This window comes from Amblyraja radiata, chromosome 19, assembly GCF_010909765.2.
Source record: "Amblyraja radiata isolate CabotCenter1 chromosome 19, sAmbRad1.1.pri, whole genome shotgun sequence".
In the NCBI taxonomy this organism is placed as follows: Eukaryota; Metazoa; Chordata; class Chondrichthyes; order Rajiformes; family Rajidae; genus Amblyraja; species Amblyraja radiata.
Genome location: NC_045974.1, coordinates 2322515 through 2350297, shown reverse-complemented (window position 1 = coordinate 2350297; position 27783 = coordinate 2322515). Strand labels below are relative to the sequence as shown.

Below are 27783 nucleotides of genomic sequence, written 5' to 3'. Positions count from 1 at the left end.
AGACCTGGTAGCATTGTGTTTGACTTTACACTATCATTCATTATTTATTTGTTTCCTTGTGTTATTTATAGAGAACTTTTTTGTTGTTTATTACAGGGCACTAATGTTTACATATCTGTTTTGCTGCTGCAAGTAAGGATTTCCTTGTTCCGTTTCGGGACATATGTTAATGAAACACTTTCGACCAAAGATTATAGAGGAGCTCGGCAGCACCGTTTCCAAGCTGTGTCTTTCAATAAATAAAAACTTGTTGTTTTATATTATTTCGATTCTCTTTTTGAGAAAGATTAAAAGGAGAGAAAAATGTAAAGGTTGATTAGAAGGCAGACTTCCCCTGGGTCAGCAGTGAACTATGTTATTGCAGATGTACAACCAGAGCATAGACTGGCATTGAGGGAGTGCAAAATTACAGGGCAGGCAGAAAATTGAAAACAATTTTCATTTATCAGATCTAGCTTCCTCTGCCCTGGAACAGAGCAAACACCTCACACTCAGCAACTGTTGCATAATCTTGTCAGATTTTAACAAAACTCTTTAAAAACATTTTGTTAAGAGAGCAGGGAAGTTCAATTTAAGTGAGCGCTTCATCATTTCGCATTCAACACAGAAAGGTTGCAAGCATGTGGTGCCGGGCAGAATTAATCTGTGGAAACAGCTTGGAAATGTAATTTGCGGCAGAATATTGTGCTGGTGTTACATTAGGTCAGAATACATCATTTCGTGACAGTTATAAACCTTTGTGAATTTTTTTGTGGTTATCAACGGTTTCTCTGGCTGCAGAAAGGCTTGAGGCTGCCAAATGAAATCCGATTACCTTTATTGCATTGACTAGAGGAAGAGGGGAAATGTTATTGCCTGGCATACAGGAGCAATGCTTGACATCAGCTACAGGGATGAAGCTCATCAGTTTTATAAGAAAAATGATTTATTCAAAACAAATAATTGTTTGGAATATAATTGTGTTTACTGCAGGTAAGGCAAGTGTCGGTTTTTGACAATAATAGGATCACACTGTATAGACACCCCTACTCAGAAATCACCTGAATAACCATGCCGCAGATGTGTTAAACTATAACAGTGGCAATAGACAATAGGTGCAGGAGTAGGCCGTTTGGCCCTTTGAGCCAGCACCGTCATATAATATGATCGTGGCTGATTGTCCACAATCAGTGCCCTGTTTCTGCATTCTTGCCATATCTCCTGACTCCACTATCTTTAAGAGCTCCGTCTAACTCTCTCTTGAAAGCATCCAGAGAATTGGCCTCCACTGCCTTCTGAGGCAGATTTCCAGATTCACAACTCTCTGGGTGAAAAAGTGTTTCCTCATCTCTGTTCTAAATGGCCTACCCCTAATTCTTAAACTCTGACCCCTGGTACTGGATTCCCTCAACACATGGAACATGTTTCCTGCCTCTAGCGTGTCCAATCCCTTAATAATCTTATATGTTTCCATAAGATGCCCTCTCATCCTTCTAAATTGCAGTGTATACAAGGCCAGCCACTCCATTCTATCAACATATGACAGTTCCGCCATCCCGGGTATTAACCTTGTGAACCTACGCTGCACTCCCTCAATAGCAAGAATGTCCTTCCTCAAATTTGGAGACCAAAACTGCACACAATACTACAGGTGTGGTCTCACTATAGCCCTGTACAACTGCAGAAGGACCTCTTTGCTCCTATACTCAACTACTCTTGCTATGAAGGCCAACATGCCATTTGCTTTCTTCGCTGTCTGCTGTACCTGCATGCTTACTTTCAGTGGCTGATGAACAAGGACCCCCCAGATCCCAATGTACTTCCCCTTTTCCTAACTCGACTACATTTAGATAATAATCTGCCTTCCTGTTTTTGCCACCAAAGTGGATAACCTCACATTTATCCACATTAAACTGCATCTGCCATACATCTGCCCACTCACCCAACCTGTCACCCTGCATCCTCACACTGCTATCCAGCTTTGAGTCATCTGCAAATTTGCTAATGTTACTTTTAATCCCTTCATCTAAATCATTAATGTATACTGTAAATAACTGCGGTCCCAGCACGAGCCTTGCCCCACTAGTCACTGCCTGCCATTCTGAAAGAGATCCGTTAACCCCTACTCTTTGTTTCCTGTCAGCCCACCAATTTTCTATCCATGTCAGCACTCTACCCCAATACCATGTGCTCTAATTTTGCCCACTAATCTCCTATGTGGGACCTTATCAAATGTTTCTGAAAGTTCAGGTACACTACATCCACTGGCTCACCCTTGTCCATTTTCCTAGTTACATCCTCAAATAATTCCAGAAGATTAGTCAAGCATGATTTCCCCTTCGTAAATCCATGCTGACTCGGACCGATCCTGCTACTGCTATCCAAATGTGCCGCTATTTCATCTTTTATAATTAACTCCAGCATCTTCCCCACCACCGATGTCAGGCTAACTGCTCTATAATTGCCTATTTTCTCTCTCCCACCTTTCTTAAAAAGTGGGATAACATTAGCTACCCTCCAATCCACAGGAACTGATCCTGAATCTATACAACATTGAAAAATGCTTCTACAATTTCTAGAGCCACTTCTTTAAGTACCCTGGGATGCAGACCATCAGGGCCTGGGGATTTATCAGCCTTCAGTCCCATCAGTCTTGGTAGATGGTACACCATTTTCTGTCTAATGTGAATTTCCTTCAGTTCCTCCGTCACCCTAGATCCTCTGGCCACTAGTACATCAGGGAGATTGTTTGTGTCCTCCTTAGTGAAGACGGATCCAAAGTACCTGTTTTACACGTCTGCCATTTCCTTGTTCCCCATAATAAATTCACCTTTTTCAGTATTCAAGGGACCAACTTTGGTCTTAACTAATTTTTTCCCCTTCACATACCTAAAGAAGCTTTTACTATCCTGCTTTATATTCTTGGCTAGCTTACCTTCGTACCTCATCTTTTCTCCCCGTATTGCCTTTCTAGTTATCTTCTGTTGCTCTTTAAACTTTACCCAATCCTCTGGCTTCCCAATCATCTTTACTGTTAGACTTCTTCTACTTTATTTTTATACTATCCCCGACATCCCATGTTAGCCACGGTCGCCCCTTACTCCCCTTGGAATCTTTCTTCCTCTTTGGAATGAACTGATCCTGCACCTTCTGTATTGTTCCCAGAAATACCTGCCATTGTTGTTCCACTGTCATCCCTGCCAGGGTATCTTTCCAGTCCACTTTGGCCAACTCCTCCCTCATGGCTCCATAGTCCCCTTTATTCAACTGTAACACCGACACCTTCAATGTACCCTTCTCCCTCTCAAATTGTAGATTAACCCTGACCATATTATGGTCACTACCTCCTGATGGCTCATAACCTCAAGTTCCCTTATCAAATCCAGTTCATTACATAACACTAAATCCAGAATTGCCTTCTCCCTGGTAGGCTCCAATACAAGCTGCTCTAAGAATCCATCAAAAAGGCACTCCACAGACTCCCTTTCTTGGGGGTCCCAACCTGATTTTTCCAGTCTACCCGCATGTTGAAATCTCCCAGAACAACCGTAGCATTACCTTTGCGACATGCCGGTTTAACTCCTGATTCAACTTGCACCCTCTATCCAGGCTACTGTTTGGGGGGCTGTAGATAAGTCCCATTATTCACCTCCCCTCTCACTCCCGTCACTATTGGCCCTGGCCTTACTCTCTTATCCCTTCTCGAACTTTCCTTCCCAATAATTCAGGAGTCTTATTACTAAAGGCACTAGAGCAATCTTATTACCTTCCCCCTCTACCTCCTACCCCTCTCTCCCCATCACATTCCCCCCCTACCTCCTCATTACCTTCCCCCCTCCCCCTCATTACCTCCCTCCCCTCACCTCATTACTCCCCCTCCCCCATTACCTCCCCCTCATTACTCCTCCCCTCACCCTCATTACTCCCCCTCCCCCTCATTACCTCCCTCCCCCTCATTACTCCCCCTCCCCCCGTCATTACCTTCCCCCCCCTCCCCCTCATTACTCCCCCTCATTACTCCCCCCCCCCTCATTACTCCCCCCCCCCCCCCCCTCATTACCCCTCCCCCTCATTACTCCCCCTCACCCTCATTACTCCCCCTCCCCCTCATTACCTCCCTCCCCCCCCCCTCATTACCTCCCTCCCCCTCATTACTCCCCCTCACCCTCATTACTCCCCCTCCCCCTCATTACTCCCCCTCCCCCCCTCATTACTCCCCCTCCCCCCCCCCTCACTTCATCATCTCCCGCCCCGTTGCCAGGGGAGGCGGAGCGCGCCCCGGCTTCCGCTGGGTCCGGAAGTGCGGCACCGATCGCCTTCCCCGGGGCGCGCGTCTCCCTCACCCTTCCCCCCGCGCGCTCCCGTTCCCGCCCCCGTCACCGCCCCGCCCGCAGACAGCCCGCTCCCGCCCGCCCGCCCGCTACACCGGCGCCGCCGCCGCCGCCCCCAGCCCAGCCCAGCACCGCCCGCCTGCCCGCCCGCCATGTCGCAGCAGACCAACATCATCTGGGCCGTGAAGAACGGAGACCTGGAGGAAGTGAAGAGTTTTATAGCGCAGGTCGGTGTGGGCCCGGAGCGCGGCCCGGGGGGGGGGGGGAAGCGGGGAGGGAGGGAGGGAGATGGGGGAGGGGGGCTGAGGGAAGAGGAGGAGGGGGAGGGGAGATGAGGGAAGAGTAGATGAGGGAGAGGAGATGGAGGGGGAGAGGGAGAACGAGTAAAGGATCCTAGGAGGGAGAGAGGAGGGTGTGGGTGAGGTGAAGGGGAGCGGGACGGTGGGGAGGGACGGGGAACCAAGAGGACCAAGAAACAAGAAGGAGGTAGAGGGGAGGGGGTGGAGGAGGTTGACATGCAGGAGGGGAGGGGGGCAGGGAGATGTTGGGGAAGCAGGGTGGGGAGGGGGAAGGGACAGGTGGAGAATGGGAGGGGAGAGGGTTTGGTAGGGAGAAGGATGGGGAGGGGGAGGGGGGAGGGTGAGGCCTGTGTGCTAGTGCTGGAGGAGGCAGGGGCACATATCCCTCTGTCCCAGCTGCCCACATGTCTCTGGCACTTTCTTGTTTTATAATCTTTCATCCTCAGTAATTGTGATTTGAAAAATCTGATCTGAAAGGATTGCCCAATCTGCCAGATCAGATCTTTTTCATATCTAATTTAGATTTATGATTGTCATCTTTACCAAGGCAGTGTGAAAAAATTGTACAAGTTGTGATGGTACAAAAATGTATTGTTGGTGCCTGTCACACAGACCAGTCTCCCCACCATCGACTCCATCTCTGCTTCATGCAGCTTCAGAAAAGCATCCAACATGATCAAAGATCCTTCTTGTTCTGGTCATTCCTCTTCCTCCTACCCAGCAGAGGATACAGAAGCTTGAAGGTACACCACCAGACTCGGGAACAGCTGCTTCTCCTAAGTTATCAGGCTTCTGAATGGTCCTTCCATAAGATAGAGTACTGACTGATTCACCTCTACCCCATTGTGGACATTGGACTTTGTCTCTGGAACTGATGCGCTACAATGCTGAGAACTATAATCTGCACTCTTGTGTCTTTCCTGTTGCTCTCTCTATTGTATTTGAGTTTTATTATTTTTATGGATAGTATTGTCTGATGTTTGGATAGCATGCAAAACAAAGCTTTTCACTGCACCTCAGTACACATGACAATAATAAACCTATCCCATTGCTGTGGCATCACAACTGTATCCGTAAGAACATCTACCACCTCCAGTACAGAGATCTGGAATGGAAATCCACATGTGTTCTTTCATCCTGTCATTGGTAAAAAGGTGTTATATAGTATCCTGTTTGAGAACATGGAAAATTAATTTAGGTTTATTATTGTCTCATGTATTGAGATACAATGAAAAGCTTTTGCGTGCTATCCAAATCATGAATACAATCAGTTCAAACTCAAGTACAAAGGGTAAAGAGAACAGAAAGATACAGCGTTGAATGTAGTTTCTCAGCATTATGGCGTAACAGTTCAAAGTCCAGTGTCCGCAATGAGGTGGTTGGAGAATTGGGACCGTATCCCATTGTACAGAAGGACCGTTCAGAAGTCTGCAAAGAGGGGAAGAAGGTGTCCCGAATCTAGTGGTGCGAACTTTCAAGCTTCTGCACCTTCTGCCGGAGGAGAGCAGAGAGAAGAAGGAACTGGGGTGGGAACAGTTGATTATGTTGGCTGCTGTCTGTGGCAGCTTGAAATGTAGCTGGAGTCATTGGTGGAATGTCTGGTCTGTGATATGGACTGGGTTACATCCACAACTCTGCAATTGCTGGTTGGCTAGGGCAGAGCAGTTCCCAAAATGCAGCCCAATGCTTGTGTCGTCAAGATGGATAATGTGATGTGTGGATGCTTCAGTCTGGTGTGGAAAAAGCTATTATTTGACTATGAACTTGGATCATGCAGCCACAGGCCATACAGAAAAATGAAGACTGCACATTTTCTGTTATTTTCTGCAAATTAAAACTTTTGAATCCAATATTCCCATATCAAAATTGCAAAGTTTTGTACCGTTAGGAGTTAAAAGTAAATATCACCTCCACAAATTAATACAATTGTTAAGTGTACATGTGGGATTAACTGAATAGCTCTACCAAAAAGCTTGCACAGGACAACGTTCATTATAATATGTTCTCTAGCGTACTAACAGGTGGTGAATCTGTTGAATTCATTGTCACAGAAGGTTGTGGAGGCCAAATCAATGGATATTTTTAAGGCAGAGTTAGATAGATTCTTGATTAGTGTGGGTGTCCGGGGTTATGGGGAGAATACAGGAGAATGATAGTTAAGAGGGGTTAAGAGGGAATGATAGATGAGCAGTGATTGAATGGTGGCGTTGACGTGCTGGGCTGGAAGGTAGTTGAGGCAAGTACTGTAACAGCATATAGGACATTTGGACAGGTACAAGGATAGGAAAGGTTTAGTGGGATGCAGGCAAATGGGATTAGCTTAGACGAGATATTTTGATCAGCAGAGATGAGTTGGGCCGAAGGGCTTGTTTCCGTGATGTGTGGCTCGATTAGGTTTACGAATGAATTGTGTTCTGCAATATTATTATGCATACTATATTACGCAATAAATTGGTAATTCGGCACAATATTTTTCTGTAGATAGACACAAAATGCTGGAGTGACTCAGTGGGACAGGCAGCATCTCTAGAGAGAAGGAATGGGTGACATTTCGGGTCGAGGCCATTCTTCACTCTTTGAGTCAGGGGAGAGGGAGACCAGAGATATTGAAGGGTAAGGAGTGAAACTACAGATCACAACAGACAATCTCTGCCTACTTATTCAGCTTGGTGTTTTGATTAAAAGTTAGATTCAGAGATGTATTCTATTGCAGCTGAATGGTGTTCCTCTAGAATAAGGCGGGAATGAGAGGTGCATGGGGCACCGTACTAAATGGGCGTCGGTATCCACAGCAACAGATTTCTGAAAACATTTGATGGTTTTACCAGAGACGTTAAAAAGATCAGTATCTCAACATTGCACTGCACCATCTCTGTCACTGGTTGTTCCCAGCCATCAGCCATCAACAACAACAGTCATTTTCTTCGGGTATGTGGAATCAAGAACCAGAGGACATAGGGTTAAGGTGAGAAGGAGAAGATTTAATAGGAATCTGGCGGGAACCTTTTTACGCAGAGGGTGATGGAATGAGCTGCCAGTGGTGGTAATTGAGTCAGATACAACTGCCTTTAAATTACTTTTTCCAGTTGGACAGGTACATGAGCAGCCAAGGTTTAGAGCATATGGTCAAACTCGGGGAAAATGGAATTAGTGTAGATCTTGGTCAGCAGGGACAAGTTGGGCCGAAGGGTCTGTTCCCGTGCTGTGTGACTCTTATAACCAGGAAGTCACTTCTTTATGCCGAATGTGAGTAATTTGATCACTCATTGACTTGCAGACTCGCATTCACCCATGAAGGGCACATTCACCCATGAAGCCATGAAGAATTTCATTGTCCTATCTGGGACACATGACAATAAACTCTCTTGACTTGACTTGATTTGACTTGTATGATATGCATACCGCTGGCACTTCTCTCCTGTAATCTGCGAGCCAACAGCTGTATTTATCACCTAGAAAGTAATCTGATGCCCGAGAATAATTTGGACAAGCAAGCTTTCAGTAAAACACTAGAGTATCTCAGACTGAAGAAGGGTCCCGTCCCAAAATGTCGTCTGGCAATTCCCTCCAAAGATGCCGCCAGACGACTATTGCCAGTTCCTCCAGCACTTTTTGTTTAACTCAAGTTCCCAGCATCTGCAGTTCCTTTAGTCAGTCCCAACCCAAAACGGCACCTATCTTATATTCTCCAGCGATGCTACCTGACCCACTGAGTTACTCCAGCACTTTGTCTTCTTTTATACAGGAAAGGAGAATGCCACTTGACCTCCTGTCTATTGAGTGGGATCATGTAGATCTAGGCCTCGTTTCCCGTTACAGAGCTCTTGCTCCTTATGCTTTGATATCCTTATTTTACACGACTTTTTAATGTTTATAGATGCTATTTGACCACGCATCCATGGCCTTATGGAAAAGAAAATCTAACATTCTGCTGGTTTCTGTGTGTTTTTTCGAAAAAGAAATTTTATTTTCCCGATTTGGAATTGACTATGATGTTGAGAAATAAATGTTGCACACTTTCAGATTGATGCTCAAGAAAAAATATTTTTTATTAAAAGGCCAAATGCACGGATGACTTGCCAAAGTGAAGACGGCAGAAACTTTGACCCATTGGTAATATTGAAAGGGTTATCTGACACACATTACTACTTCTATAGTTTTGGTTTAAGAAAATAATGGGTTTTGAGACAATCGACAATAGGTGCAGGAGTAGGCCATTTGACCCCTCAAGCCAGCACCGCCATTCAATGTGATCATGGCCGATCATCCCCAATCTGTACCCCGTTCCTGCCTTCTCCCCATGTCCCCTGACTCCGCGTTGGGGCGGTCGAAGCTCCTGCGGCTTGGAGCTCCCGATGTTGGTCCCTAACCAGAGACCCCGAGCTCCACAATGTTAAAGTCCGCAGGCTCCCGAAGTCGGTCTACAGCAATGGCCGCCAGCTCCTCGATGTTAGGCCGCAGTGCGGACGGAGATACGATACGGAAAAAAATTGCATCTCTGTCGAGGTAAGGGATTTTTAAAAAGTTTCCCCCAACCCGCCACCCACATAATACAAAGCTAAAGAACACTGAAACATACATTTAACACATATTATAAAACAACAGAGAAGGAAGAGACAGACAGACAGTTGGCGAGGCGGCCATTGCTGCTGACTACCCCACTCAATCTCTATATTTATTCCACTGGGGTTCCTCACAATTTAACAGTATGAACACTGAATGCTCAAACTTTGGGTAACTAATCAACAACAATCCGTCCCCATCCACTTCCACCTATATCCAATCCTATGGCTTCACCGTTTATGCTTCTTCAGTATCTAGTACCCTGTTTTCTTCTTCCCATCTTTAGCCTTTATCTTTTCATGAAACCCCTCACTGTATTAGCCTATCACTTGCCAACCTTTGTCCCACCCCGACCTCTCTTCCAGCTTTCTCCCCTGCTACAATTGGTCTGAAGAAGGGTCCCGACACGAAATGTCGCTTATCTATGTTCTCCAGAGAAGCTGTGTGACCTGTCCAGCACTTTGCGTCTTTTTTTCCCTCCATATTTCTTGGTTCCCCTGGATTTCAGAAATGTATCGGTCTCGGGCCGAATGTAAAGGGCCTGTCCCACTTAGGCGACTCTTTAGGCAACTGCCAGGGACTAGTTTTAATGGAATTCACCTACGACACCTGGCGACAGCCTATGACAACAAAAATTGTCGCCACTGTACCGAAATTTTTTCAACATGTTGAAATTTTTGCGGCAGTCGCCTGTAGTCGCCCAAAAAATGGCCCAAGTGGGACAGGTCCTAGAATGTGACTGAACAGCCAGACTGCAGTTGGTTTTGGCTGTCACATTTGCCTGCTTCACTCATAATTTAGATGACTCTTCTCAAAAATATCTGCATTTGGATGGTTTACTGCTAACTGATACCCTCTTCAGCCTTCATTTACAAAGAATCTGGCAGCCGGTAGAGAGATTGGTTCTTGGACTATGCACCTTGCAAACTGTGGGCCAATTGACTGAATAGTCTGATAATCTTGCCAAGGTGGCAATTAGCTTCATTCTTTGGTAGCACACTGCAGATCCAATTTTGCATATATAACCACCAAACGGATCTAATATGATGATTGAGATTGAAAGGTGATATTACAATAGAAGCATTTGTGTGAGAATTGACGTCGTTTATTAGCCAAGCCGAGGATTGTTAGAGTACTAGCCTTGTGTTTTCAAAAAAAAATAAAAAATCTTAGATGCTGGAAATCTGAAATTAATGGGAAACCATGAAAAATAGTGAAAAAAACCCTCAACAGATCAGGCAGCATCTGTGGAAATAGCAGCTGTTAATATTTCAAATAAAATCCTTTACAGCTGAAATCTCAATAAGAAATTTGAGGTGTGCAAGGATGTGTGTTGGTGTAGATTGAAAAAAAAACTGTTGAAAAGAAAACAACGGGAGTAGGGAGAAGGTGGCATGACTGGGATGGGACAAGTCTTTGATTATGTCAGCTGCTTATCCATGGTAGCGTGAAGTGTAAATAGTCAATGGTGGGGAGTGTGGTCTGTGTGATGGACTGGGCTACATCTACAATGGTGGGGAGTGTGGTCTGTGTGATGGACTGGGCTAAATCTACAATGGTGTGGAGTGTGGTCTGTGTGATGGACTGGGCTACATCTACAATGGTGGGGAGTCTGGTCTGTGTGATGGACGACTACATCTACAATGGTGGGGAGTGTGGTCTGTGTGATGGACTGGGCTACATCTACAATGGCGTGGAGTCTGGTCTGTGTGATGGACTGGGCCACATCTACAACTCTCTACAATTTCTTGCGGTATTAGACAGAGCTAATGCCAAACCAAGCCGGGTTGCAACCCGACAGTATGCTCTCTACGATGCATCTGTAGAAGTTTGTAAGAGTCATTGGAGACATGCCAAATTTCCTCAGTCTCCTCGGGAAGTACAGGCGTTGTTGTGCCTTCTTCGCTGGTTGGTCCACGACAGATCTGGAAGTCTGAAGAATGATCCTGACTGGAAACGTCATCTGTCTGTTCCTTCCAGAGATGCTGCCTGACCCGCTGAGTTACTCCAGCACTTTGTGGTTTGCTCATGATTCCAGCGTCTGCAGTTCCTTGCGTCTCCACATTGAATGGCAGTGCAGGTTGGAGGGTCCTGGCTGCCTATTCATGCTGCCATGTCCTTGTGTTCTCTCTCCACATGCCCTGTCTGATGAGCTATGGGTTTTTTTTGCAACATTCTCGGTTTTTATATTTTCTCTGAAGCTTGATAGTTCTATTATTGGCCTGTGATTAGTCAGAGCATTTTTCAATATTGCATAATGTCATTGTGTACTTTTTGGACTGTTACTCAGTCATGTATCATTCAAAACATTTTCTAAATTGTGATGCAAGGAGAAACACATCCAATAAGTGTCACTAATCCTGCTTTTCATGTCTTTCTGAAAGCATCTTCCAGTTGTAAATAAAAAGATTGTAGATGGTGAAGCACCGTCGATGGAAGACAAAATTATCATTGCAATTTGAAGGCCTTTTATTTGAGCTGCTCCCATTGGCTCGTGCTGGTGTCCTTCAAACCTGCTGCCTTTTAAATGTTAATTCTTCCCCTCTTTCTAATTAAATGTTTAACTGTTGCCACATTATGTGCCATTGCTACCATGTTCCAACCTTCACACCAAGTTCTCTATTAGACCCCAATCAGCAGAGATAATTTCCAATTACTTTCAGCTCCCCTTAATATTTAGAAAACATTGATCACTCCACCCCTTCACGTTCTAACCTCGAGGAAACTTAGCCTTAGGTTTGCGCAGCCTCTCAATTGTTATACTTTTCTCCAGTTTCCTCCCACATTTCAAAGACATGCAGGTTTGTAGGTTGATTGCCTCTGAAATTTGCTCCTAGTGTGTAGGGAGTGGATGCGAAAGTGGCATAACATAGAACATAACATGTGAACGGGTGATCAATGGTCAGCGTGGGCCGAAGGGCCCTTTTTCCATGTAGTATTTCTAAATTAAACTAAACGAATACTGTACTATACCACAGGCATATTCCTACTGTGCAGCTCAGAGCCATATCGTGATCAGGACCTTGTATAGTTCTCGACTAACTTTCACATCCTTTTATTAAAGCCTTCTAGGAATAAAGGCCAGGATTCCGATGGCCTTTATTTTCTGACTGTACTTGTCAGATATTTGAACCCTTCAATCAGTGTGGAACTGCCCTGCCACATCACCTCACCATTTAGATAACCGTTTTAGGTTATCAGTGGATGACATCAAATTGGCTTCCATTGAAATCTATTTGTCCACTTAATATTATCTTTGTATTGTCAGCGTTTGAGAATGTAGTTTTTAACCATTTTCTAAGCTGATAATAAATACAGAGCAAGAAAAAAATCTCCCTGAACCTCCACTAACCACACCTGTTGGTTAAATGCCTATTCCTACTTCAACTACTGCGGTTCAGCACATTTCTTCAACTTTATAATTTGCCTTTGACTCCTTGAGCTGCTACTCAGTACTGGATGAGGGGGGATTTATCGGGGACCTTTAGATATTTCCTGTCCTACTCTTGATCACCTCTTCAAAATAAATCAGGTTTTGCATGTGTTTAAGAAGGAACTGCAGATGCTGGAAAAAAGTTTATTTCCCCCCCCCTCCTACCCACCTCCATCAGTCTGAAGAAGGGTCTCGACCCGAAACGTCACCTATTCCTTCGCTCCATTGATGCTGCTTCACCCGCTGAGTTTCTCCACCAGGTTTTGCATATGTGGTGACTTGGTAAGGCAGCATCAGATTCTTTCAGTTTACAACCCAGCGGTATGAATATTGATTTCTGTAATTTTAAGTAATCCTTGCATTCTCTCTCCAGCCTGCCCCCACCCTAGTAGCACTGTTAGTTTCACTTGTCGTATGTCTTCATGCAGTTCCATAACTCAGTACTTCCCTAACTCGACGTCAAATTGAAAATCCTTCCATGGGGAAGTGAGAAAATAACTGCTGCACAAAATGGAGCATATGGTCGTTGCAATAGAACAGGCAGTCGTTGGAAACAGGAGGTTTAGATTTTAGGTTTAGGTTTATTATTGTCATGTGTACCAAGGTACAGTGAATAGCTTTGTTTTGCACGCTATCGAAACAGATCAGATATACCATACATAAATACAATCAAGGCAAATTCAAGTACTATATATAGAGCAAGGTGGGAAGATACAGAGTGCAGAATATGGTTCTCAATATTATAGCACATCAGTTCCAGAGATCATCATCGGCGGTCACTCGAAACGAGTATGACTGTCCTCTCAAGGAGGACGCCTGTGCGTGACTTTGTTTAATGTGGGGAGACTGGTGCACAGACACGGTCCTTGACAGATCTGGGTCAGGATCCAGTGGGCATGGAGTCCAAGACGACTGGAGACCCTTTTCTGCTGCAGCCTTCATCCGCCTTCCCAGCCGTTGTGACGCTCCATTAAAGTCAGCCATCGCCCTCCGCCTGTTCCACCGTTGAGATCTTGGTTGGATTGCTCTTTGTCAGGGACCTCCCCCTCGACCTTAGCGCCATGAGTGACCCTACCAGGAGAATAGCTCCAGACGGCATCGCTCTCAGGATCTCAGGACCACACAAGCTTCTCCACCACGACAAGGTGACAATCCAGAGATAAGGTCCAATGTCTACAATGGGGCAGAGGTGAATCAGACCGTGCCCTAGCTTATGGAAGGACCATTCAGAAAACTGATAACAGAGGGGAAGAAGCTGTTCCTGAGTCTGGTGGTGCACACTTTCAAGCTTCTGTATCTTCTGCCGGACGGGAACAGGGAGAAAAGGGAATGACCGGGCTGGGACAAGTCTTTGATTACATTACATCTTTTGTGTATGTCTGTTTGTTATTCGCTGTGTGTGCTTCAGCACATGTATCTTCTATCCCAGCTCCACTCCTTTTGATTCACAACCCAAGATTTGAGAAAGCTAAAAGTTTTACAGTGATCTTGAATCATATTATTGTATTACATTCTCTGTTGGATCTCATAACATGTACCGTAGGGGATAGTACAAAACTTTGCCCTCACACCCTGTTTACTAGCAGTCAAAAACAACTTGGCGATGTCACAAAATATGTTATTCCATTGGGGATCTGAACTAGAGAGGCTTGCATTTGAACCACATTCCATTCATTGCCTGAGGGCTTGTTCCTAGATATTGTATCGCTCATCGCATTTCCACACTATCTTATTCCTGATGCTAACAGGCACTGCAACTGATTCTGAGTCCTGATTGTCAGACAAAGCAGAAAGGGAGTGGTAATATTTAAATTAGTTAAGATCTCATTTTTGATGTAAACAAAAACTTATTACTGTACCTCGGTTCCCGTGACAATAATACACAAAACTAAAATGCCAAAAGAGTTTTATGCTCAGGAAGTTTATACTTATTTCCTTATTCAGAGGGTGGTGAATCTGTGGAATTCATTGCCACAGACGGCTGTGGTGGCCAAGTCAATGGATATTTTTATGGTGGTGATTGACAGATTCTTGATTAGTACGGGTGTCAGGGGTTATGGGGAGAAGGCAGGAGAATGGAATTGAGAGGGAAAGATAGATCAGCCGTCATGGATGGTGGAGTGGACGTCATGGGCCAAATGGCCTATTTCTGCTCCTGTAACTTAAAAATGTAATAATTTTTTTTGGATGTGGCCTAATTGGTTAATCAGTTCTCAGCATGTCACAATGGGATTTGAATGAGTCTTCACTAGAATGTTGATCCAAGCTGCTAGTTTGCAGGTCCTGTATCATAAAGCTTTACTTTAAAGGTACAATATGGAAACAAGACCTTTCCATGGAGTTCATGCCAAGCATCGGTCACCGGTTCACACTCATTCTATCCCCTTTCTCAACCACTCCCTGCACACTCGGGGCCATTTAGAGTCCAATTAACCTATAAACCCACACGTCTTTGGGATGTGGGCGGAAACCCATGCGGTCACAAGGAAAACATGCAAACCCCACATGGACAGTACCTGAGTCAGGATCAAACCCAGGTCTCTGATGCTGCGAGGCAGTAGCTCTTGTATCTGCACCACTGTGCTGCCCTTGTATGTTTCTCTGCTCGTATATCATGTTTGTCTGTAAAATACACAGTGCTGGAGGAACTCGGCACGTCAGACATAATGGGGAGAGAATGGACAGGCAATGTTTTGAATCGGGATCCTTCTTCAGACTGGGCATTTGTAAAGGTGCAAATGCATTACGCTGCTATGTAACAAATCAGTACATTTTCGAAAACTGCTCTGACCAAAGAATTGCATTGTAATGGCCTGTGTTTGTGCTATTGTTCCGTCCGTCAGCAATAGTGTGTGGTGTTGAATGGCAATGCTGATAACAGCAGACTAATATTTTGGATGTTGTTAGCAGTTTACTCTTTTGGGGAAACTTTCTGGAAAGAACCTTGTTGTGGTGCAGTGAGCTGTTGATGGGTTTTTTTGGTTCTATTATAATTGCTTTTGTTGAAGAGTTCATTGTTCAAGGTTCAAGTTCAAGTTTACATTTACTGTCACGTACACCATTTGGTACAGTGAAATTTGGGTTACCATAGAGCCATACGGATAAAAAAAGAACACAACACGCGATAGAATTTAACATGAACATCCCCACACAGCAGAATTAACGTGAGGGAAGGCAATAAAGTTCAATCATCTTCCTCTTTGTTCACCCGTGGTCGGGGCCTCCCGAACCCTCCGCAGTCGCCACTACGGCGGCCCGATGTTCAGGCCCTCTCGCCGGGATGATTGGAACTCCGACGTCGGAACGGAAGAACATTCTTGGAGTTCCGAATCGGCCACTTCATACCGGAGACAGCGGCTCCCGAAGTCCACAGACCGAGCTGGGCGGAGATTCAACAATGGCGGCCCACGGCAAAGGGATCACCAGGACTCCGCGATGTAGAAGTCAGTGCCGCCCGCGGCTAGAAGCTCCGCAACCACAGCTCCACGATGATAAAGCAGCAGGTCCAACACTCTGGAGCTTCAAACGGCATCAAAGGCATCACCCGCTCCGCGATGGCAAATCAGTGCTGCGCCACCGCTGAAGCTCTGGTCGGTCTCCGGCAGGAAAGGCCGCGCCAATCCAGATGGTAAGCTGTGAGAGGGGGGACAAAGACGCGACTGGGAGAATAGTCGCATCCTCGCCAGGAAGTGACTGAGAAACGGTTTCCCCTTTACCCTCCCCATAAAAAGATGAAGAAACCTCCAAAACATACTTTTTAAACAGACTAAAAATAACACAGACAGACTGTAGGTAGAGGCTGCCATCATAGGGCACCCCTAGTTGAAAAGAGTTTCTGAGAGGACATCCTCTGGACCAAGTTGCTTGTTCTTGCAGCAGATACAGGTTCTCAGGCATCAGGTTGGGCCTGACGTGCATCTGACTGGAGAACGATAGATAGACTGGCACAGTGTAAAAGTAACCAGGCCTTGAGGGAGCGCAGCGTAGGTTTACAAGATTAATTCCCGGGATGGCGGGACTGTCATATGCTGAGAGAATGGAACGGCTGGGCTTGTACACTCTGGAATTTAGAAGGATTGAGAGGGAATCTTATTGAAACATATAAGATTATTAAGGGTAAGGCAGGAAACATGTTCCCGATGTTGGGGCAGTCCATAATCAGGGGCCACAGTTTAAGATTAAGGGGTAAGCCATTTGGAACGGAGATGAGGAAACATTTTTTCACACAGAGAGTTGTGAGTCCGTGGAATTCTCTGCCTCAGCGGGCGGTGGGGGCCCGTTCTCTGGATACTTTCAAGAGAGAGCTAGATAGGGCTCTTAAAGATAGCCGAGTCAGGGGATATGGGGAGAAGGCAGGAACGGGGTACTGATTGGGGATGATCAGCCATGATCACATTGAATGGCGGTGCTGGCTCGAAGGGCCGAATGGCCTACTCCTGCACCTATTGTCTATTGCAAAATGATGTCCTGTGTAGTCCGATCATTTGTGAAAGAGGCGGGGGTTAGCCTGGGTCTTTATTTTTGCCTCTCTCGGGACATTGATCTAATACACTGGACAGTACATACAAAAGAGAGGCTTTACCACTAATTTCCATCCGGCACTCAAATTCACTTGGACCATTTCCGACATCTCCCTACCGTTTCTAGATCTCACCATCTCCATCGCAGGTAACAGACTACTGACAGACATCTACTATAAACCCACTGACTTCATGGCTCTCTGGACTACACTTCTTCCCACCCTGCTTCGTGTAAGGACTATCCCCTATTTCCAATTCCTCCATCTACGCCGCATCTGCACCCAGGATGAGGTGTTCCAGACCAGGGCACCGGAGATCTCCTCATTCTTTAGGGAATGGGGGTTCCCCTCTTCTATTATAATGAGGCTCTCACCAGGATCTCCTCTATATCCCGCAGCTCCGTTCTTACTCCCCATCCCCCCCACGCGTAACAAGGACAGAGTCCCCCTTGTCCTCACCTTCCACCCCATCAGCCGTCGCTTACAACATATTATCCTCCGACATTTTCGCCATCTCCAAAGCTTTGGCCAGAATTGAGGAATGTGTTAAGGGTACATCTGGAAGTGTAGTTTCCCTTGTCATTTAAGGACTTTGTCTCTCGGATCTTTTCTGTGCAATTAGTCGATTGTAATTGAAGTGGGGCCAGGCTGTAGACAGAACAACTAATCATGTACATGGAACGTACATGACAAAGGCTTCTCCGTTTCACTTTACAATAAGTATAGGAAGCAACTGCAGATATTGGTTTATACCGAAGACCAACACACAATGATGGAGAAGGGTGGGACCTATTCCTTTTCTCCAGCGATGCTGTCCGACTCGCTAAGTCACTCCAGCAGTTTGTGTCTATCTTCACTTTAGAATAAGTCTTTGTGATGCTGAATTTCTGCGTTGGAATATTGAGTCTTCTCATCTAGCAGACACATACACCAATCATGTCAGCTCCTCGGAGGTCTCTGGTATTGTGTCTTGTCCAGTGGGTCTTTGGTAATGATATGGGCATCTTTTTACTACGGCCAACGCAAGCTGACAGTGTGTTTTCTCAGTATATTTAAACCAGCATCTGCAGTTCTTTCCTACACAGTATGCTTAGCCAATTGTTCCACTCCTGTTTAGACCACATCTACTTTGAGGCCTGTAATTATTTATAACCGCGTGCAAACTTCCTGCGTTTTTTCTAACTTTCAATCAAAAACCAGAGACAGTGGTCAGAAACCATCAACTACAACATGTTGTATTTATCCAATGTGTTTAAAGTACTGGTGATGCCCCAACATGCATCACAGATTTCCGCAGCTACATTTCAATTGTTCAGTGGTATTTATTGTCGCATGTACCCAGATACAGTGAAATTCTTTGTTTTGCATACAATTCAGTAAAGTCTTACTATATAATTACAAGAGTGCAATGATTGTAGTGTGAGAATAATGAAATGTTGTTGCATGTATTTGTAATGATAATAAAATGTATTATTATTATTATGATAAACACAAGATGCTGGAGTAACTAAGCGGGTCATGCAGCATCTCTGGAGAGAAGGAATGGGTGACGTTTCGGGTCGAGACCCTTCTTCAGAATAGTGGATTATACCGCGACAGTAGTCCAATGAGTCACCACGTTTCTGGCGCTATCATGCTTCCTTCAAGCTTGAAAGTTGCGAAAGAGTCTTGGCCATAAAGGCCCGCAGTGCTGGAGGTGGAATTGGGTGTGTGAGTGTTGCAAGGGTCGGCCTGGCCTGCTGATGTTCTCCATGTCTCCCACCTCCCGTGTTGCTGCAGGTTGCCTCTGACTATAGAAGTTCCGCCTCGCCTCCTTTCTGAAAGAGCGCCCTTTAATTCTGAGGCTATGACCTGGTCCTAGACTCTCGCACCAGTGCAAACATCCTCTCCACATTCACTATATCGAAGCCTTTCATTATTCTGTAAGTTTCAATGGGGATCCCCTCCTCAACCTTATAAACTCCAGCGAGAAGAAGCCCAGTGCCGTGAAATGCTCATCGAGAGAGAGAGAGAGAGAGAGTGGGTGGGAGGGAGGGAGAGAGAGACAGAGAGACAGACAGAGAGAGAGATAGAATCATCTGCTAACCCACTCATTCCTGAAATCATTCTTGTAAACCTCCTCTGGACCCACTCCAGAGCCAGCACATCCTTCCTCAGATATGGAGCCCAAATGTGCTCACAGTGCTCCAAATGCAGTCTGCATCGTAGAGCCACACCAGGGTGCCTCCCATAGCCGACCTCACCACCCCCAGATTGCCTCGAAGGCAAGGGAAGTGAGCCCACGGCCCCCAAAACTGCAACCATTTAACTTTGTTAATGGCTGTGTCCTCAAGGTACGCAGCCAAAGTTCTACCCCCTGCCCTGACATCAGTCTCAAGAAGGGTCTCGACCCGAAACGTCCCCCATTCCTTCTTTCCATTGATGCTGCTGCACCCGCTGAGTTTCTCCAACATGTTGTGTCTACCGGGTATTTGTTGGATATTGTGTTTGTTGATTCTAATGGTTTTTTTCACATTCCTTCTGTCCCCAGGGTGTAGATGTGAACAAGATAGAGGTAGCTGGCCGTAAACCCATCCATTGTGCAGCAGATTGTGGTCAACACGAGGTCCTCGAGTACCTGATCCATGCAGGAGCAGAGATTAACGTAAGAGACAAGGAAGAAGCTCACTGTTTGCTGCAACATCAGCCAGTGTTTGTTATAAGTGTGCCTGATGAAAGTACTGGTGCAGTGGCCAATCTTCTAACCACAGTTATGCCCCTGTCCCACTTAGGAAACCTGAACGGAAACCTCTAGAGACCTTGCGCCCCACCCATTGTTTCCGTGAGGTTCCCGGAGGTTTTTGTCCCTCTCCCTAATGGTCGAAAGTGGTTTCCGCGTAGTCGAGCTTCTTCTATGTTCCGGCGATTATCTCAAAAAAATTCAAAACCGGCCTCGGCTAAAAATAGGTTGCCGTTTTAAAAATCGGTGATTTTTTAGTCGAAGCCGGTTGCGATGCTAGTTGAAGGTGGTTACCGGGGGTTGCAGGTAGTGGAAGGTAAGACCTTTTTTTCACCAGTTTTATTCCACCAGGGAGGTCTTACCTTCCACTACCTGCATGGAACAGGCCATTCTATGCTATCCCACTTTTGTATCCATTCCCGATATATTAGGGTGCAATTTACAGAGGCCAATTAACCTACAAACCCGCACACATCTAGGATGTGGGGGAAACGAAGCACGTGAACGATGCCCATGTGGTTACTGACATGAAGCAATTAAATGAACTGGAACAACGTTGATAAGAGTTGGCACGATGCCTGCTGCCCTTGGACTTCATTGTCATCTGAGAAGAGGAGCACTATGAATACAAATAGACTCGAAGCCAAAAAATTGTTACCTGATTGCTAACTATTTGACGAGGTAGAGAATAGAGAAGAGAGACACAAAATGCTGGAGTAACTCAGCGGGATAGGCAGCATCTCTGGAGAGAAGGAATGGGTGATGTTTCGGGTCGAGTCCCTTCCTCAGACTGAAACGTCACCCATTCCTTCTCTCCAGAGATGCTGCCTGTCCCGCTGGGTTACTCCAGCATTTTGCATCTATCTTCAGTGTAAACCAGCATCTGCAGTCCCTTCCCACAGTTATTTATCCAGTTTATGTTTATCTTCCACGTTCATGATTCATCTACCAGTCTGACATCCTGATGCACTCTTTATATTCTAAGTTAATTCAGAATACACTTCATATTAAAAAAAATCTGAAACATAAAGTTTGTTGAATGGTCACATTCAAAAAATGTGACCAAGTTGATAGATTTTTGTTGGATGTGTGTATACAAGAGTGTAAGATTCTTAAGGCTCAGGTTAAATTTTGAACCGGGGCTGAGATAATTTACGTCCAACATTACAGTCATCTTCCTTCCTTTATACTCCAGTCATTGTAGACGGATAATAAAAGATGAGATAAGTAATGTGGGGCTGCACAGTTGCGCAGCAGTAGAGTTAGAAAATAGACAATAGGTGCAGGAGGAAGTCATTTGGCCCTTCGAGCCAGCACCACAATTCAATGTGATCATGGCTGATCATCCCCAATCAGTACCCCGTTCCTGCCTTCTCCCCAGTTGCTGCCTTACAGTTCTTGCAGCGCCAGAGAATCCTGGTTCGATCCCGACTACGGGTGCTATGTGTACGGAATTTGTACGTTTTCCCCGTGACCTGTGTGGGTTTTCTCAGAGATCTTCAGTTTCCTCCCACACTCCAAAGACGTACAGGTTTATAGGTTAATTAGACTGATATAAGTGTAAATTGTCCCTAGTGTGTGTAGGTGTGTAGTGTTAGTGTATGGGTATCGCTGGTCGGTGCAGATTCGGTGGGCCGAAGGGCCTGTTTCCGCGCTGCATCTCTAAACCAAAAAAATGTAAAGTGATGCAAACGTATCTTGGCCTGACATTGCAACTTACACTCAGTTGGTGAACGTAAGAAGTGCCAAAGGATACAAACATTAAAATAGGGTTAGTGCTGGAAATTAGAAAACAGCATATATTAGCAGAGGGTCTAGGGCAAATTTAATTAGCAAAATATTTTGGACCAATGTTTGTAAAATGCAATTAAAACCATTTTCCAGAATAGTGTGTTCAGGAATCAATAAAGGATTCAACTAAGTTAGAACTAATATTGTGAAATGAGGCAGGGTAAACAAATTATCTTCTAATAAGATATCCTCCAGAGAAGATTTGATGCCATGTTAGAATTTCAAGTAGTGTTTGCGAAGGCTGCAGCTTGGATCTAAAATGTAAATCTATCTGCTTATGTAGGTATTAGGGGCAAGTAGTCTGTGATTGTTTGAAAAAATATATTACAAATATTGTAGTTGCACAAAATAAAGTTTCAAAATACTGCACAGTTCATAATTTTCATAACTAGTCGAACATGATGCCCAGACCAACTCCTATCTGCCTGCACCTGATCCGTGTCCCTGCATTCCCTACTTACCCATGTGCCTATCCAAAAGCCTCTTAAATACCACTGTCGTATCTGCCTCCACCACCACCCGTGAGGTGTGTTGTCTGTAAGGTATAATTTTATAAGTATGACAGTGTCAGCTTGATCTTGACCAATCCATTGGACAGCACTCCCATTTAGATGCCAGTCCCTACGTGTTTGTGAGGGAACATTACTTAAGAGACCTAGCTGGTGTGTAAGTGAAATGTTTGTGGCTGCAGGAGTCAATACTTTACAAACTGTCTGAAGAAATCTTATGTATAAATGTATTTGCTGGATTAATGACTCTGAAATGAAATCATCTTGGCCTTATCAAACATAAGATTTAGCATTACACGCTACCAATCCCAGCTGTGGAGACATTGGGATAGTTGTCTCGTTGTAGGACACTGATTTTTTTAATTCTTGATATTAAACCATGTATTGTGCTTTTATATGTAATTTATTCTATGTAATGTCTTGTCTTTTATCTGGACCTTGAGTCTGTAATAAAAAGTAAGTAAGTTCAATGAACTGGTGGCAACGAGGTCAATGCAAGGTGGGTACATCTGTTTATTCTTCCTCTCGTTCAATATTGTTATTGCGTTTTGTTTTCTATTACATGGTGCTTTAGTGGCGCCACGGTTTGGAGTACTCTAGTGCAGCTTTGGCCTCTGTACCCTCAAACATTCCACTTGGCTGAGAAGCAGTGCCACCAAGATTCATCCATTTAATTCCTGCGTTAAGAAGCTTGTCCTTTGAGGAGTTGTTGTCTTCAACTGATGCACTCACTTTCTCTGCAGTTCGCAAGCGGCGATCTTATTGAGGCAAACAGAGCTTGGTAAAGTGGGAGTGAAGCAGCAGCTACATTTTGGTGGGCCTAAACGTCAGAGCGTTATGATAAGGGCCAGTTATTTAAGATTAGGGGGAAGGGAAAGTTCACTGGGAGATCTGAAAATCTTTATAATTCTACTCCAGAGACTTAAGAAGCCCGAGTCGTTGAATCTAGTTGCTGGCACACTATGGGAAGCAATGCTGTTTAAGAAGGAACTGCAGATGCTGGAAAATCGAAGGGACACAAAAATGCTGGAGAAACTCAGCGGGTGCCACAACATCTGTGGAGTGAAGGAAATAGGCAACGTTTCGGGCCGAAACCCTGAAGGAAATAGGTAACGTTTCGGGCCGAAACCCTTCCGGGTTTCGGCCCGAAACCTTGCCTATTTCCTTCGCTCGATAGATGCTGCTGCACCTGCTGAGTTTCTCCAGCATTTTTGTCGACCATGGGAAGCAATGCTTCCTGATTTTGCTCCTTGTGTACAATTTGCAATTCTTTATTCTTCCGTTTGAAAGTCTGAGCCTTGGTTATGTTAATTTGATGAACCCTGTTTCAAAAGTTGCACTGAAGAGATTATCTTGGCAACTTATTGTTTTTACGAAATGACCCTGCTTTGATATTTAATGTAATTAAGTAGGTATTAACTTTACAATACATGTTGACCTCTGCTGTTTCTCTGATCCACAGGTTCCAGATGTGCACGGTTTTACACCACTTCTGTCAGCTATTCACGAGGGACATTCAGAATGTGTCAAATTGCTGGTAGCCAAGGTGGGTGGTACATACAATAGACTCTCTCTCTCTCTCTCTCCCCCTCTCCCTCTCTCGCGGAGTGGCTGGTACATGCAGTACATCAGAAGTGATAGGAGCAGAATCAGGCCATACGGCCCATCAAGTCTACTCCACCATTCAATCATGGCTGATCTATCTCTCCCCCCCAGCCCCATTCTCCTGCCTTCTCCCCATAACCCCTGACACAAGAAACGCAGGGCGTAGGCGTCCTACGTCCTTGGGGCATAGGAAAAATGTGAGGAAAAACAATAACAGCAGGATTTAGGGGAATAGACTTGGAGCACCGCAAGAATTAAGGGATGCTGGGACTGAGTGCTGTGCAGTATCAATGGCAACTTGGCATTTCTTTGGTATATTGTGCATTGTACATATATATTGTTGTGTCTATACAAGTGTGCATCCACTCCTGTTTATATTGGTGACTCTCGCATTACTGGGTAAGTGGTGACGTTGTTAATAATTAGTGGCCACGATTGCCTGTCACTGGGTACAACAAGCTTTCTGCTACTAATTGTCCCTTGCCTCTCTGCCACCTACCATTGAAATATGCAAATTATTTGTCATCAACTGTAAGTGGTTGAAATATTGCACTTTTAATATAAAGGGCCTGTCCCACTTACGCCATTTTTTCGGCGAATTTCCCGCACCTGTCATAGTCGCAGCAGGTCGCCGCAAATATTGAAATCCAACGGTGACCGACCAGAAAAAGGTACGGCTCTTTGAGCGACTACTCACAGCCATACAGGCATCACGTGTCGACATGTCGCGACGTGACGCCTGTTCGGTCGTGAGTAGTCACCCAAAGAGTCGCACCTTTTTCTGGTCGACGCTGGACTTTCAACATTTTGAACATTTTCGGCGACCTGCTGCAACTATGACGGGTGCCGGCAAGTCGCCGAAAAAATCGTGTAAGTGGGACAAGCCCTTAACTTGGATTTTAAAATTAACTTCATAGCTCTCTTGGCTCTCATCATTCTGCCTAAAGTTTATATTTCGGAAGTTCAGGAGAATAATCTTCCTCGTTGAACCCCTGTCCTGCTGTCTGACACCAGCCTGCCTGCTATTCCTGCTCCAGCCCAATGATGCTGCTCTCCCAGCATTCAATATCAGTCTGAAGAAGGGTCTCGGCCCGAGATGTCACCCATTCCTTCTCTCCAGAGATGCAGCCTGTCCCGCTGAGTTACTCCAACATTTTGTGTCCACCTTCGATTTAAACCAGCGTCTGCAGTTCTTTCCTACACACAATATTTGTTGCTGCCCTTCCTACACCACCGTCTACCATTCACACGAAGAGCAGAAACTCCTTTTAAGCCTTCATAGGACTTTGGTCAGGCAGCATTTGGAGTATTGCGTGCAGTTCTGGTCGTCCCATTACAGGAAGATGTGGAGGCTTTGGAGGGTGCAGAGGAGGTTTACCAGAATGATACCAGGATTAGGTGGTATTACGTACAGAGGGAGGTTGGACAGACTTGAATTGTTTTCTCTGGAATGCTGTAGGCTGAGGAGAGATCTGATTGAGGTGTATAAAATAGTGAGGGACATAGATAGGATAATCAGGATGGGAAAAATCAAATACTGGAAGGCATAGCTTTAAGGTGAGAGGGTTGATGTTTAAACATGTGCAGGGCATGTGTTTGTACACAGAAGGGTGGTGGGTGCCTGGAATATGCTGCCGAGGGGGATGGTGGAGGCAGATACGATAGTTATGTTTAAGAGGCTTTTGGACAGGCACATGGATATGCAGGGAATTCGGGATCACGTGCAAGCAGATCATAGTTGGCCTTGGCATCACGTTCGGCACAGACATTGTGTGCTGAGCGGCCTGTCTTTGTACTGTTCTGTTCCATGCCCGTGCATTGTGAAAGACAATATCCAGGTGCAGACTGTGATGAAAGGCCTCTGGGGAAAACCTTGTTGTTTCAGCAAAACACAAGTGGCACTCCATTCCCTGCATCAACATGTGTAACTAAAAGTTACCGGAACGCCACGATCGTATCTGCCTCCACCACCACCCCTGGCAGCACGTTCCAGGCACCCAGAAAAAAAGCAGATTCTTCCCCCGCACATCTCCTTTATATTTTGCCCCTCTCACCGTTAAATCTTTGCCCTCTAGTCTTTGACACTTCCACCCTGATGTCTTTGGTATTCTTTAAGAATGAACTGCAGATGCTGAAATTTTCTTACCCCCCCCCCCCCCCCACATCAGTCTGAAGAAGGGTCTTGACCCAAAACGTCACCTAATCCTTTGCTCCATAGATGCTGCCTCACCCACTGAGTTTCTCCAGCATTTTTGTCTACCTTTGGCATTCTTTGTTCGTTTGTGATTGTCACACCGTAAGATCACACATTGGTGTCTGTGGATATATTTTGCTGAAAGGTGTTTTTTTTAGTTGCGTAGTTTTTAAATGCATGAGTCCAACGGGAACGCCTTGTTGCAGTTGTTTCCTTGTGTTGTACCATTATTCCCGGTCTTATCAGTAATTCCAGCCTCACCATCAGTGCCCGGTGGGGACCTCATCCATCAAGGGTTTGTTGACTGCTTGTAGTGTGTGTGCTTTGACCATCAGCAGCTGACTTTGCTGCTTTTACTTGGCATTCCTGTTGATGCTGCTGCAACCTGTCAGTGATTTGGTCAGCTAATTTTATCAATACTGCAGCTCTTCCTCCAGTTTACCGTGGCTTTTGACTAATACTGGTCTTTTGTGCTTTTTATTGATTTCTGTAACCTATTCAGTTGAAACAGCAATTTAATGCCTGAAAGTACAGCAGGTATATAAGTGGGTCTGGAAAAAAAAATGCTTATGAGTATATTTTGAAAGGACATTGAACTGCTCTGTTACTGGACACAAGGGGCAATTAGTTACTGATCTCATTTAGTCGTAAACATTTTGTTATTTTCACTGAGCACTGGAACAGCATTGGGGAAACTCAGTGGGCAACTCGAATATGTTTAGGAATGGTTCAAATGTTATGTGAATCCTTTTTTAATGGTAAATGTTTTATTATTTTGGATAATACTGGTTGAAGGCTGGAAATGATCAAACTAGTTATTTTTCTACACTAATGGCAGTTGCTGGTTGCTTCGTACCACTTTCACGCTGGTAGTCGTAGAATAATTAATCTATAGTTAGTGCTAATAGACCTGCAGACACATTTATGTTAGAGCCTGTTCCATTACTTTGTTTCCCCGGGCGTTATGCTCCTTTAAAAAAAAAAATTCACTTTGAAGAGAAGCCAATGCTTAGCTCTCGTTCTCGTGAACATTGTCAGTTTGCTCCCAATTAAATGTTTCCTGTTTCCATCCTTCCCCCTGCAGGGTGCTGATATAACTGCAAAATGCCCAGACGGAAAGACCTTACTCGAAGTTGCTGGAAGTCAAGAAATAAGAGACCTTCTCAAGTGACGAATCTCTTGCTCGGTCGTGGCCTGTGTTGCCTCATCTCATATAGTTTTCTTTTTCCTTCGTACTCACTTCTTTTGCTTCCGATTGCACCTTTTAATTCTGACTAAACAAAACCAGTTTGTAGCATGTTTTTGTACAGTTACAGACAACTTAGTTAACATGAAGCTCTTGCGCAGTGTACAATGGACTGAGTCTACCCTTGACTAGGGATAGTTCAACACAAAAATAAATTGCTGCGACTATTGAAGGCTGTTGCTACCACGATTATTCGGCAAATGCCCCTTTTCTCGAGTTACCTGAGCTGGGCTCGAGTTCCAATGTTGTGGACCATAGATTGAAGTGGATGCTCTTTAAATGATTGTGCCGTGTGTATCCAGAGCCAGCAGAGATTTATTCTTGTGTTCCCCTCATCATGCACCGCACTCTGGGTGGGTGCCATGCTTCCAAAATTATCAATGACAGAGCCTCGTCATTTTGTTTAAACCTTCCAAATTATTTTGTTCTCCCCCCCATCGATTATCATGTGAACTATCGTGATTCTTCAATGTCATGAACAGTAAACAATTCCAAATGTGACCATTGATTGATCGATTGAGTGATAAACTATCACTATTCCTGCTCCATAACCAGTGTGAGAAATCTGTTTTAATAAATAAAGATGTGTGTATAA

The 27783-nt window shown here is 44.9% G+C and overlaps 1 protein-coding gene across 1 annotated transcript; it reads left to right on the top strand.

Moving 5' to 3' along the window:
• Window positions 1–4262: 4262 nt before the first annotated feature.
• Window positions 4263–27783, top strand: mtpn (myotrophin). Its single transcript, XM_033037450.1, has 4 exons — window positions 4263–4537; window positions 19655–19768; window positions 23606–23689; window positions 27027–27783. Exons 1-4 carry the CDS (start codon window positions 4463–4465, stop codon window positions 27111–27113), a joined length of 360 nt encoding a protein of 119 aa, XP_032893341.1. The 5' UTR covers window positions 4263–4462; the 3' UTR covers window positions 27114–27783.